At 39.1% G+C, this 14,088-nt stretch overlaps 1 protein-coding gene across 1 annotated transcript; it reads left to right on the forward strand.

The window, feature by feature from the left end:
* Window positions 1-7,806: 7,806 nt before the first annotated feature.
* Window positions 7,807-13,236, forward strand: LOC102216690 (carbonic anhydrase 4-like). The gene is made up of 8 exons (XM_005810972.3): window positions 7,807-7,939; window positions 8,239-8,283; window positions 8,372-8,536; window positions 9,590-9,735; window positions 9,867-9,959; window positions 10,640-10,706; window positions 10,857-11,020; window positions 12,726-13,236. Exons 1-8 carry the CDS (start codon window positions 7,831-7,833, stop codon window positions 12,888-12,890), a joined length of 954 nt encoding a protein of 317 aa, XP_005811029.2. The 5' UTR covers window positions 7,807-7,830; the 3' UTR covers window positions 12,891-13,236.
* Window positions 13,237-14,088: the final 852 nt, after the last annotated feature.

Raw genomic sequence — 14,088 nt, forward strand, 5'->3', positions numbered from 1 at the left:
TCAGACACAGGTGCACTGAACCATGAGCACGCCCCTCCAGGAAGCAGCCTCTGACGCTATCTGGTGGATGAATGGTGAAGCAGCAAGAGAAGAAAAAACACAAAGAAAACCAAAACCCGGGTTCCCAACAAAAAAATACTTCTGAAAGTACACTTTTTTCTAAAAGTTACTCAATTAAATGTAACTAGCTAGTACCCAACTCTTGTTCACCAGACATCACCATTGGAAAATATTAAGCTCAATGCACAATGGGTTTGTGTATTTGTCTAATCTTACATTGTGTTTTTATGTCTCCCATAGAGCTGATTTTTCCTAATGCTTTCTTGTCAGTTTGTTAAATGACAATGTCTGAAGTGTAGTTGCTCAATATTAGAATGTTTTTATCTGTGTGTTCTCTCATGGGTTGTTTTTTTTGTGTAAAAATATCTCATAAAACATCTGGTCGAGCGTCTCAACCCAGAGTCTGTGTTGTGCTTTTTGGAAGCTACGTTGCCATGCAAAAACACTCTGAACCTTTCCATGCTAAAATGTGACAGGCAAAACTGTTTCCATCTCAGTTTTGCAAAGTAAACTGATTTTTATATGGTCTAAAAAAAACACACCGCATCGTATCACCAAAAAGTTTTATCAAGAATTTTTTTTTTTTTTTTTTAATTGCCGTTTTTCCATTAGGCAAATTTATTTTCAAAATGTCACATTGCTCAATTATGTGGTCAAACCCAATTATTTGCTGCATTTCCATTGTGCAAAACTTTGACACAATGGCACTAATGCCAAAAAAAAAAACCACACAAAAAAAACAATTTCACAATTGTGGCTTTTCCATTAAATGAAAATCACAATTCATATCATATGTGAATAAGAAAGTTAATGCTATGAATTATTAAAAACCTCCAACTACCTCAGTCTGGATGTAGAATCGTGTGTTTCCATTGCAGTTTTGTGGAACAAATCAACTTTGATAAAGACAGAAAAACCCACTTCATCCTTGGTGTCAAATCTTTGTACAAAAAAAAAAAAAACGAGTTTTTTTTTAAATTGGTGTGATTCCATTAAGCAAATTTGCTTTCAAAATATCAAATTGCACAATTACATGATCAACAGAAATACAGCCAGTGAACCTTACAGCTGCTTTCCTGATTAATGCTCTCCTTCCTGCTTTAAACTTCTTCATAATTGTTTCTGTTGGTCTTCATGATGCTGTTTGTCTGACAAACCTCTGAGGTCCTTCAGAGATTAGCTGGATTTACTATATTACACATAGTTGACCCACAAATATTAATCAATATTACTCCTATGGACTTAACTGACTCGAAAGGAGTGGAACAAAAATGCAAGTGACATCTCATAGATTTTTCTTTCAAAATTAAAACCTTGACTCCTTTCCATTGCTTTGGGACGTCAAAAGTGATAAAATCTGAAATCTGTGGCTGAAACACGGGAAAACGTGGAAACGTTCAAGGTGTGTGGATACCCATGGAAAGAACTGTAGCTGCATTTCTGAAGTGATTAAGTTTCTTTCTTGTAAAGTTCAGGTAGAGTCCTGCGGTTATTGAATTAGTGCCATAGTTCAGCATTGACTATCAAAGGCAGATATTGTTGTGGAGTAAAAAGCTAATGATTAATTTGCCGTCGCTTTCAGCTGCGCCATGTTCAAGCAGTAGCCCAAAGAGGGTGTACTAGTCTATTCATCCTAATTAAATAAAACCCTTTTACAAGCTGTCCCTCGTTATGTAACCGGAGGGGGAAAAAAACACATAATGCAGTGCACTCTTTCATTTCAAAATCCATTGGAAACGTGCTGCGCGCAGAGATTTGGATCAGTTATTTGAAGAAACGTTTTAGTTTATATTTTAGCTGCATGATAGAAGAAATAAAAGGGGCTTGACATCCCTTCAGCGACGACCTGGATGCACTCCGGGGTTGGAAAAAGTCCTGTGAGGCGCATGCAGAACACCGCAGGCACAAACGATTAGGTACGGCTGAAGTTAACAAGCTTTTAGATGTTTTATGTGCAGAGAGGAGGAGCCATGTAGGCTACAGCTGATAAAATGGTGTCTCTTGTTGCCTGACGTATTTACCATGTGAAGCACTTTTAACTGCATTGTTGCTGAAATGGCCTGTGCAAATAAACTCGACTACTAAGAAAAGCACAAAAAGATAGTCGTAGCAGTTGCGCACGAAATACAGCACGATTTCCATTCATTGCCTTTTGAGCGGTTTAATCCTTCTGTTCACGTTGTCCTGGCCCGGCTTGGTGTTTCTTAGAAAAACCAGAATGTGCGTTAGATAACCTGAGCAATGGATCTTGCAAATCTACTGTACGACTCTGTTCTGTTTGGGTACGAGACAACCTACAAGAGGTAAAAAGAAAAACAAATCGAATCATAATAACATCTCAACCTTGTGTTGCATCACAGGAAACGTCTACAAATGAAACCAGAAGTTTATGCACTTTCACTAAAGACAAAAAAATCCTCATTTGTTCCCTCAGTCTGAAGTTAAATCAAACCAAACTTTTATAAAACATTAAACTCTTTGGCTGTATGTTGAGGGTTATTGTCCATTAAGAAGACTAATCAACACCAAGGCTCTTCCTTTCTAGTTGATATTGTTGCTTCAATATTTCTACACACTGTTTGCTCCTAATCATGCAGTCTAGTTTATGAAGTGCACCAGTTCCTCAGAACAGCCCCACTGCATGATGCAGCCACCGCCATTCTTCACAGTTGGGATGTAAAGCGTCCCATTTTTTTCCTCCAAATGTATTGATGGTCATTAACTAATCAGTTCCACTTCAGTTTGATCAGATCACAGAACGTGTCTCTAAAAATGAAGATCTTTGTCCCTGTGTGCATCTGCAAACTGCAAATATGAGGTTTTGGGTTTTAGTTCTGGGGTCCATTTCTGACCAAAATAAGTCAATCTCTGGCTCCAATTAGCTCAAATGTGCGAGTTAACCACATCATCATCTCTCTTTCCCTCATTGCATGTAAACATCTGCTTCTTTTTTAAAACTTTTCTCTAACAATTGTGTCATTAAGCAAATAAAAATACATTTAGTAAATGTAACCTAAGTTTGGTCTCATTAAAGTTCAGACAGTGAAAGACAAAAAGTGTTTGCAATTTTTTACTCACTGTGTGAAAACGTCTGGTTTTAACCGTAGAGCCTGGCCTTAGGACAAAATATTGATAACCTAATTTTGCATGAAGTTTCCAACATTTGCCTTAATATCTTCTTGCTTTACATAGGCAATTTTCTTAAAAAAAAGTCTTATTGTAAGACTAAAAGTAGATGATTTTTTGTACATTTGAAGTAGTTGGTCCATAAAACTGCATCACCCCGACATCTTGCTATAAATCTGTGGTTAAAAGACAATGATGTAGACATAATAGCACAAAAAAAGTTGTTTTTGCGTCTGCAGCATAACATAATGTGCAACTCGGAGAAATGTTAGTCTGTTCAATTGGCTTTTTATCTACCTTTTCCGATACTCCTGCTGTATTTGACCTAAGTCATCTACTGTATGTTCTCAATTTGCCACAGAAACGAATTGCTGATCACTGAAAACATTTTATTCAAAAAACGCATAATCATTTTCAGAAACGCATGTAGCAAAACAACATCACACCCACACACACACACACACACACACACACAAATTATTGTGCAAAGACATGCTGTGAAGTGAGCTTGTACAGAACGTTCAAATAAAAATCAGTGCAGCTGTCTAGTAAATGTTAATAATGTGATGGGTTGAAGTATCTTGGCTGTCATTCAGCAGTACATCTCTGTGAAAGTTGTTGAAACTTGTGCTGGGATGATGTTGGTACCGTGAGGCTGGGTTAGCCATTCTGGATATCATTTCCCTGATTAAGGAAGATTACTGCCGCACTGAGTGTCCTAAAACATTGTGGTGAGGAGATTCAACTTCTAAACTCGGGCTTTGCTAGCTTCACAGGCCTCTCATCTTATCTCACCATCAAAAGCTCTTCAGCTGTTGCGGCCTCATCTTTTCTTCCTGGTGAAATTCCTTTAAAATGGCCCACATCCCCTTTTGTCGTTCCCTCGGGTTTCATCATTCTTCTTTTGTTTTGTGGGATGGCGGTGGAAATCAGGAAAAGAGCTAGATTTTGACAAGCGGCACGAAGAGAAAATGGGTCATTGCATAAGACTTTTCACCTGATCTGTCCTGATCCTTCTCATTATCCTTAAAAGCGCAGGTCTTCATGGAGGCTTAGCCTTTTCAGGCAAAGGCGCCTTCTGCGTTTTAAGTTTTGGGACAACCTCAGTACTGCTCAATAAAGCAACGTGATTGGCTGAGAAGGTCATCTCTCAAATTGCATAGTACATGTCCGAATAGGGCCACACCATGTTTTGTTGTACACTCTGTCCATTGTGGACTTGATAAAACGTCTTGCAGAGATTTTTCCAATATCGCTGGTTTAGTCATACTTGGTTTTTCCCCTTCCTTCAGCCCGGGGTTAGATCATCAAAGATCTAGTTGCGTGACAGGAGGCTATAAAGCCAGTTCCAGCAAAGTTACTCGCTTTCTCTGAGCTTGATTTGTTTTGTGAAAAGGTTTATGAGATGATTTTATTATAAGAGACTCCTAGCGAGGATTTCAGAGCACGCATGTGTTCATAAATTTTATCTTTTCCATTCTTTTCTTTGGTTCACTTGATTTACGTTCTCACAGCAAGGAAACCTCGATCCGCATTTTCAGGCGGACCAAGATTTGTGTTCTTGGACTGCAGCAGAGTTCGGATGAGCATTTTGTCCTGCCAGAACAAAGTGGACTATCCAAGGAAAACACCTCTGGTTCATTTAAAGTAGACTGAGTGGAGTAAACTGATCTGGTGTGAAAGGCTCCTAATGATCATCTTCACTGAAAAAGGGATTGGTCAGAGGTCATAAAACAGTAGGAACAATGCAAGGCAATCAACCAAAAATGTATGAACCTAAATTCTAAACCCAGCAAATTGTCAGCATCAATCAATCAATCAATCAATCAATCAATCAATCAATCAATCAATCAATCAATCAATCAATCAATCAATCAATCAATCTGCTCATCCAGAGTCAGGTTGCCAGGCAGCAGTCTATGCAGAGAGACCCAGACTGGCGTCTTAGGCTAGGCCCTCTGGGGAAATCCCAGGCCAGCCGACAAACATAGTCTTTCAGCATATCTTTGGTCGTCCTCTGGGTCTCCTCCTGGTGGGATGTGCCCAGAACTCCTCACAATGAAGGCATTAAGGAGGTATCGTAACCACATGCCTGAGTCACCTCGACTGGTCTTGTGTTTTGTGGACTGGCTGAGTTTCTCAGTCTATCTCTAAGATAGAGCCTGGGGAACCCGTGGAGGAAACTGATTTTGGTTGTTGTGTCTGTGACCTCCTTTTTGGTATTTAGCCATAGCTCCTGATCATAGATGAGGGTAGGAATGTAGGTCCACTGGTAAATCAAGAGCTTTTCCTATTGGCTCAGCTCTCTCTTCACCATGACAGACCGGTGCAACGTCCGCTATACCGTAGACGCTGCACCAATCCATCCATCGAGCTCCTGCACCAATAACCAATATTCTTTAATTCGTGAACAAGTCCTTAAGATACTTAAACTCCCCCACTCGGGGCAAAATCTCTTCTTCAACCCATAGAAGGCACTCTACACTGGCTCAAGAACATGACTTCAGATTTGGAGGGACTGTTTCTCATCCCTGCCGCTTCACACTTAGCTGAGAACTTCTCCAGTAAAAGCTGGAGATCACAACCAGATGAAGCCAACAGAACCACATCATCTGCAAAGAGCAGAGATGCAATCCAAAGGACATAAAAATGAATCCCCTCAACAGCTTGGCTTCATCTAGAAATTCTATCCATAAAGGAACCGAATCGGTGACAAAGTGCAACCTTGGCAGAGTCCAACTCCCACCAGAAACGAGTCCGACTTACTGCCGGCAATGTGGACCAAGCACTGGCACCAGTCATACAGGGACCTAACAGCTCCTATCTGGTACCCCATACCCCCAGACTACCCCAAGAGACACAGTCGAACTTCTTCTCCAAGTCCACACATATAAACTGGATGGACGAACCCTCCAGAACCCTGCTTTGGGTGTATAACTCATCCAGTATTTCACGACCGGGACAATAACCACACTGCTCTCCCTATATCTCATAGACCCTCCTCTCCATAACCTCTCAGCTTGTACTCCTCTTATACAAAGACAAGCTGGGGAGTGTTACTGGGGGAACACTCCCAAGGCTGCATCCTTGCAGCCTGACCTTATGGCTGGTCAGACAAAACTCTTCAACTTTTTCAGTGATAGATTTTTTAAATTAAAGTTTTGTGGATGTTACTGATCAGTCCTACCAGAAATCACAACTTTTAATGCAAATCTGCTCAAACTTTTGCGCAGACTTGCAATTTTCCACCAATCCGACCCATTAGCTTAAGCTTAACATTTTTGTATATTTCCTTTTTTTCTGACCAATCACAGCAACTCGGCTGAATTTTGACCAATCCCCTTAGCTTCGTTCTAAATTAGCTGTTTCACAACATCTCTTAAAAGCTGAACATGCAAAATGAAAGCATGTGTGACATTAAACAGTAGCATTTGCCATTAAAATACATTTAGGATGTTCTGTAGGATTTGTTTACACTATGTGAACATTTCATGTTAACTTGAATGACCAATATGGAATTCTTCTTTTGCACTTTGACAACTCCTCAGGCCATAATAAAGACACTTGAAAATGTTATTTTCACTTTAAATATTTACCATGTTAAAATCCTATCTTTTTAGGTTTGGTTATGTGCAGCAATTCCAATCTTTTTTCAAAACCGTGTTATGGCAAAAATGAAGCGTAAAAAAAAAGAGCAACTTTGACTTCAACTTTTTCAAAAAGGTCAATAATTTTGGGCTGCAGCAATCACAAAAAAACATCCTGAAGGGACCGACTGATGCTGTGTTATGTTTGCAGTTTGAGGATGGAATATCTAAAAAAAATATGTAAAATTGACTCAGTGAGTTAAAAAATGTTCATCAAACCAAAGTCCAGCATGACTGAGCTCTGGAGTAATAAACTCTTTGTTTGAACTTCAGATGGTTTGGTTCGTTAAAGTAGTCACGCATTACATCGTAAACCTGTTTGCAGGCATAAAATGACGAGAAATCACCATCATCCGCTGTTGACATTAATTTAGTTACTGAGCAGAACAAAGGGATTTAAGGTCAACGCATTCAGGTGAAACTTGACAGAATTGTTGAATCTAAACTCTATCAGTCAAGGTAAGTGAAAAATGGACAGGACTATACCTACTTATTTTAAAAAGTCTTGCAGATTTGAATGGTTGAAAGAGCTTAACACTTAAGATGCTCGATAAAAGTTGGAAAAGTATTAAAAAAAAACTACAAATATGGCATTATTGCAGAAAATTCTTCCATCAAATGAGGCTGTGAGTATTGAGAGTGAAGGTGAAATCACTAAAACATCGGGCAGAATCAGCAGAATGTCGATAATTGCAACTAAGCATTGGAAGCAAATCTGCTCTCAGTCTAAATTACAATAGGGTTAAAACATTTGATATCATGTTTATTTCTTTATATAGCTCTATATTTTATTCCATGTGGAAAAAAGCCAGGTAAGAGATAAGGAATTATTATTACTTTAATCTCTGTTTTTATTAAGTTGATGACAGTCAGCATTTTCTTGTCATTATCTCTCCTGAGATATCACCAATCCAGATGGATAGCAAATCATTCATTTTGGGAGGGGTTGATAGGTGGACCTACCTGACCTATAATAGACCGCTGGACATCCCGTCGAATGTTTCACCTCCACAGCAGTCAGAAAACGCAGACAGACGTAAAGTGGGTTTCCACCATGCAGCTCACCTGGGTTTTAATTTGCTTTGCTTTGTCCGTCTCAGCTGAAGGTATGTCCTGCAAAGAGTCACATGAACGAGTTCAGATCTTTAAAATTAGACAGACTGCGCCTTTTCAGGTCTGCGCAATGTTTTATGTTAATGAATTTGTTACGCCTTCATCAATCTTTGGAGTTAGGGTTAGGGTTTATTTACTAAATTTAATCTTGAAAAATTGTGCCTTCTTCGATTCACAAAGACCCGGCACAAGACTAGTCACTAAATCAACTGAAGAGTATTGACATTTGGATGTTTTCAGTGCAAAATGTGTTGATGATCTGCACACCATCATCAGTGTGTCTTTCTTCCAGAATGGTGCTACCAGTCACAGGTTAACGGCAACAGCACCTGTTCAGGTAAACCCAGCTTCAGTCCAGTCACATGAAAGGTTTTAACAGGTAAACTTGTTGTTTTACTAGCCTTCTTGTCATCTTCTCCTCACAGGTCCAGATGCGTGGAAGACAATTGTTCCACAATGCGGTGGCAGATCTCAGTCTCCAGTGAACATCGTGACGAAGAAATCGGTCAAAGACGAGCGCCTTACCCCGCTTCAGTATGACGGCTACCAGGAGGCGTCTGACGTCCTGCTCAAAAACAACGGTCACACCGGTAGGTCTCAGGGCAAATTACCTTTACGCTGGAAAAAACGGTAAATAATGAGGAGATCACAAAGGTGGAGTGGGAGTAAAAATGCTCAGAAGGTAATGTTTGGCTGTAAGCTATAAAGATAAGGATGACAAAAGGAGTCGGAAAAAGAGCTTGAAGGGAAAAGGGCAGAGCTGAGAGGAGTTTGGTGGACATTAGGAAATTCAAATAAAGCAAAGATTTTTTGAAGAGGGGAGTGTTGACTGTTTCTGATTTCTCAACTTGTTTTATCTTCATGATCAAATTCCCTCTAAAATATTTATTTTTATCCTTGAATTTGAATTGTTTTTGTTTTGTTTTTTATATTTATTATTGAATATTGTCCAGTAGACGGCCAGGATAATGACAAATACTGTTGGCTTGAAGAGTTTAATATTGTACTTCTTGTTTCTTGCTTAGTTGGTTACTTTGTTGGTTCCTTCGTTCCTTATTGCCAAAGACAGAAGAAAGGCAATAGCTCTAATTCTTGGAGATACGACGAATATATCAAGAATTTGTCTTTGTTTTCATGTTCTTTCATAAACTTTGACTGACAACATCTTGTTTCTTGATTGGTTGGTTGGTTTGTTGGTCTGATGGCTCGTTGGTTCCTTCCTTCTTGCTAGTGACAGAAGGAAGGCAATATCTCAGATTCTTGAGATATGACACACATCTGAAGAATTTGTCACTGTTTTCAAGTTATTTGTAAAATTTGACTGACATAACATCTTGTTTCTTGGTTGGTTGGTTGGTTGGTTCATTTGTTGTTTGGTTCGTTAGTTGGTCTGATGGCTCGTTGGTTCCTTCCTTATTTCTTGCCGGTGACAGAAGGAAGGCAATATCTCAGATTTTTGTCATTGCTTTCAAAGGTTCTTTGTAAACTTTGAGTGACATAACATTTCAACATTTAAAAAAGAATACTTCATTTCAAAAATGTATTTAAAAATATGTGTACAAAGATGTATATTTTGCTTAGGCTGTATAGATTTTTTTCAATAGTATATGTTTATAAATATATATTTCTTTTTCTTTTTTTAGTTCAGCTGGACTTGCCTCCTGGTATCGTGATCAGTGGAGGACAGTTGGCTGCAAATTACAAAGCCCTTCAGCTCCATCTGCACTGGGGCAAGGACGGCTCACCTGGATCCGAACACACGATTGATGGAGAGCAGTTTCCCATGGAGGTAATGCATGCAACAGGAGCATATTTAACTTTTTTATGACCTTTGTTTAAATACAATAAACCTCACCTCAGGAAAACAAAACAAAAAAAACCCCAATAAAAATACAAGTATATCTTTCATCTAACCTGTAGATGCACATTGTCCACATCAAAGCAAATTACAACTCATTGTCCGAGGCTACAGGGGACCCCAGTGGAATTGCAGTTCTTGGATTTTTCTTTGAGGTAACTTTACTTCTTTTTATTTCATCAACAATCTGAATCGAGGGTTAATGTGACGCCAGCCACCAACATGTAAAAAGCAATGAGGGAAACTTTTCATCTGAGGAAAACCTTCACGTGCCGTTGCATGCTACATCTATTATAATGCAGCATGCATTATACCTATTAACTTTAAGGTTAAGGCTATTTAAGGCTATTACTTTACCTTAAAGTAATAGGTAGCTTTAAGGTAGTTAAAGGTGAGGTGTTGCCATTATTGCTTTTGGGAAACTTTTTTTTTTGTAGAGGGGAAACACGGTCTTAAAACTGGGAAGAGCTATAACAGTAGCGTGTAATTAAACTTTGAGGACATTACGACATAAAAGCAGGCCTTATATTGCGCTCAGTAAAGCCTCAGTCAGTGGCAGGTATGAAGTGGCGACATAAATCTGTCCATAAATATTGTTTGAAGACTCTTCAAAGAGCTATGAGTGTCATTTCAGTGTGACCAATTCATCATCGTTATCCTGAATTTTCCCACATTTTCAGCTTCCTCGGTTGCATCAAATGACCGATCATATATCTTCGTTTTTCTTTGTTTTTTTATCTTCACCACCTGATGAGCAAAACTCATCTGCTGTGTGCATCACCAGTCTTTATATAATCCTGATTTTATTTCCAGACACTTTCTTTCTTCATTTCAGGAGTCTGCGTCTGAGAATAAGAAGTACTCTTCCCTAGTTGATGCTCTGAAGCGGATCGTTAGACCCTGTAAGTTATTGCAGATTTCATGGATTAAGAACATAATCCAACCCCATTTTCTGCATGCTGATGTGTGTTACGGCTAAACAACTTTTCTCTGAACCTCACAATAAATGGACTGAACCTATTGTTCCTCATCCGTCTGTTTTGAACCCCCAGCCAGTAACGCCACGCTGCCAGGCATCTCTCTGGAAATGCTTATTCCCCCTCAGAGCAGCTTGGAGAAATACTTCCGCTACGACGGCTCCCTCACGACTCCTGGCTGCGCTGAAGCCGTCGTCTGGACGCTGTTTGAAAGCACCATTCCTCTGAGCGGCAGTCAGGTGATTGGGACATTTTGTTCAGCGTTGTGACACTTTGTTGATAGCAGCTGTGTTTGAATTAGCTGTAGAATTGCACAAATTGAAATCTCCAAAAATAAATCCACCAACTGGAAATAAGGCAATTTTGAAAAAACTCACGTTTTTTCCCGGTAGGATCAGGTGATTTTTTTTTTTTCTTCCAGCCATATCGAAATGGCTGCATTTCGCAAAACTGCAACTGAGACACTTTTTTCACATTGCGGGTCACGTGATCAACAGTTGGACGTTGCTACTTACGAAAGCGACAAAGAAGACAACGGGAAGTAGTAGGATGACAATGGGGTTATTTTGTCTGTTTTTGACAATGTACAGCCGGATCCACCAGAGCTCTCACAGCGTCACACGGTTTACGAAAAGCTGTGTGTCATTCAAACATGTCGAATCCATAGCTCTTCTGTGAAAACACCTACTTACTCCAAAACGCCACATAGGTGGCCATTCCCGAGTTTAAGCGGCTTGTCACCAAAGCGCCTGAATATGACACCAATGACTGATGAGTGTCATGGCTGGAATATGAATATATCTGTTGCTGCCATGATTTTTACTGACCTAAAGCGTGAACAAGTTTATTCACATTATTTTAATTTCATTTCTTTATTTAATGGACAAACCGCAATTGCAAAATTGTGTTGTTGTTTTTTTTCCAACATTAGCAGAATATAGATAGACGAAGATTTGCACACATTTGTAGTGGAAACGCAGCTGCTGTTGGCTGAATCTTCCTTAGATTTGTAAAGATTAAAGGTTTAATCTGATTTTTTCAGGGATCGTCTCTCCCTGGAAAAATTTTCTTCAGGGAGATCACAAGTGTTTGATTGGAATTATACGCAAAAGTGGCGACAATAAGTCAAACCCAGTGCTTTACTTGACTCACTGTAAAGCACTTGGCTCTAAAAAAACCAAATGAAGATTTAAATGGGGCAAATTAGGCAAAACTGCAGCCTCCAGCTTAGCCACCGCCCTACAGAGCACCTCTCCCCCCGCAGCTCCACCCACTCAGCTCCTTCAGACTAACCAGCACCTGGTGGAACTACACATCAGCTGAGCTCATTATAGGAACTACTTCACAGTGCAACAATCCTGAGAACCATTTATAATGACACAATGAGAAAGTTTGGTAAGACTTGATTTGACGGGTTGTGAATAATTCTGTCATGACGCCGTCATAAACATGACATAGAACCTGCCATGAACATGAGTAAGTCTTCATGAATATTTATGACTGTTGTCATAAAGTGTCATTCCGTAAATCGTGACACTTTTAATACAAAGTTGACATCATTCAAAATGTCTTTGTTATGACAACTTGACATTAACCAAGAAATCATGATCTGACATAAATTTGTTATAAAAGTATTAAACTTGAGCTTTAATAACATAAAGCTACATGATTTTTAAAGTTAAAGCGTTAAATTGCAAAGTGAAAATTTTTAAAGTCATATTTGTCATATTTTTATAACAACTGAATGTATCACAGGTTCTTGACTGTGGTATAAAATGGAACTATGGGCCTATAAAATACATAATACCAACACTTTATTAAATAATATTCATCACCACCTGCCTTTTTGAGCACTCGTCTCATTTCTTATATTTACATTAATTACTGTTTTGTTGTGCAGCACTGATATTTAACCTCTCGTTGTGATTTTTGTCTCCACTGCAGCTCTCTGCATTCTGGCAGCTTCAGTTTCCCGAAGGGGAAGAAATGGTTCAGAACTACCGGCCAGTGCAGCCTTTGAACAGCAGGCGTGTGCTCTACTCTAAAGGAAGCGCTGTCCTGGTCAGCTGGGTGCTGCTGGTCACGTCGCTGCTGCTTCCCACTGTCTGACGGACAAAAAGCTCTGTTTCACGCAGACTCCGTTGAGAAATGTGGTGAATGTTTGACTGTTAAAAACATGTAGAGAAACTGAACAGACTATATATTAAGGCTGAAAGCTTTTGTTTTGTTTAAATATTTACTGACATTTTCAGAAATCAGAGTGTGATCGTGGTTGTAAAGTTACATCATTATTTAAGTTTCAAAGATTACGGTGATTTATTTAAAAGGTGTCTTTGATTTTTTTTTTTTTTTGTGCCTCTAAGCAAATATTTTGTCTGTCTTAAGTTAAGCTCGAGTTATTTTTGAATTTGTAACTATTCACATCAAAATGTAACCAAAAATAAAGAGAGATTTTAAAAGAAATTAAGAGCAGAAATTGCTGTTGGATATCAGGGGGAAAAAAATTGTTTCTTAGGTCAAAGCTTTGTGGAACGCCGTCATAAAATGATTCTCCAGCCCTAAATGTGGATGAAGGCTGCAGATAAAGGAGGAGAATCAAAGTGCACAGAGACAGGAGAACGGGACGGTTATATGAGTCATGATTTAATGACTGAAGTCCAAACAATTACAAAAACTGGAAACCAGAACATTAGACGGGGAGCAACAGTGACATGAAGTAACAGAGCAAATGAGTCTGAGAGGTAGATATACAAAGGAGGGGACGGAGAGGACAAAGGGTCTAATTAGAGGAACTGACTGCAGCTGGAGCAGTGAGGCTAGATGAGGTAAGTATCTAACAGCCGGGGAAGGAAACGGCAAAGAGACTCAGGCAGAAACAGAGGAAGCTAAATAATGACAAAAATAATTAATGTATCTTATAAAATTACTCCATCACCTAAAAAGAGAAACTAAACTAACAGAAGGAGTAAACTACAACGAGAACATGATACTAAGTGCAAAGCAAATCAAAAACAGTAAAGAAGAAACTGAAAGAACAAACTAGGCTCGGGGAAAAAATAATGAAAATATGAACCTATATGATGAAACAACACAAGAAGAAGTCCACTACTGGAAAGTAAATGACACTAAATAGTCATTTGTTCTACTGATCACAGCTGAAAATCTTAACATGTGACTGTGACTCCAACACTCGGCTCCTTCAGACTAGCCAGCAATAATTAGCAAACACCTGGTGGAACTGAGCATCAGCTGAGCTCATTAAATGAGATACTTCTCAGTGTAAAGCTGGTAAAAACGTTAAAGACTT

The sequence above is a fragment of the Xiphophorus maculatus genome, chromosome 18, assembly GCF_002775205.1.
Source record: "Xiphophorus maculatus strain JP 163 A chromosome 18, X_maculatus-5.0-male, whole genome shotgun sequence".
Classification (NCBI taxonomy): Eukaryota; Metazoa; Chordata; class Actinopteri; order Cyprinodontiformes; family Poeciliidae; genus Xiphophorus; species Xiphophorus maculatus.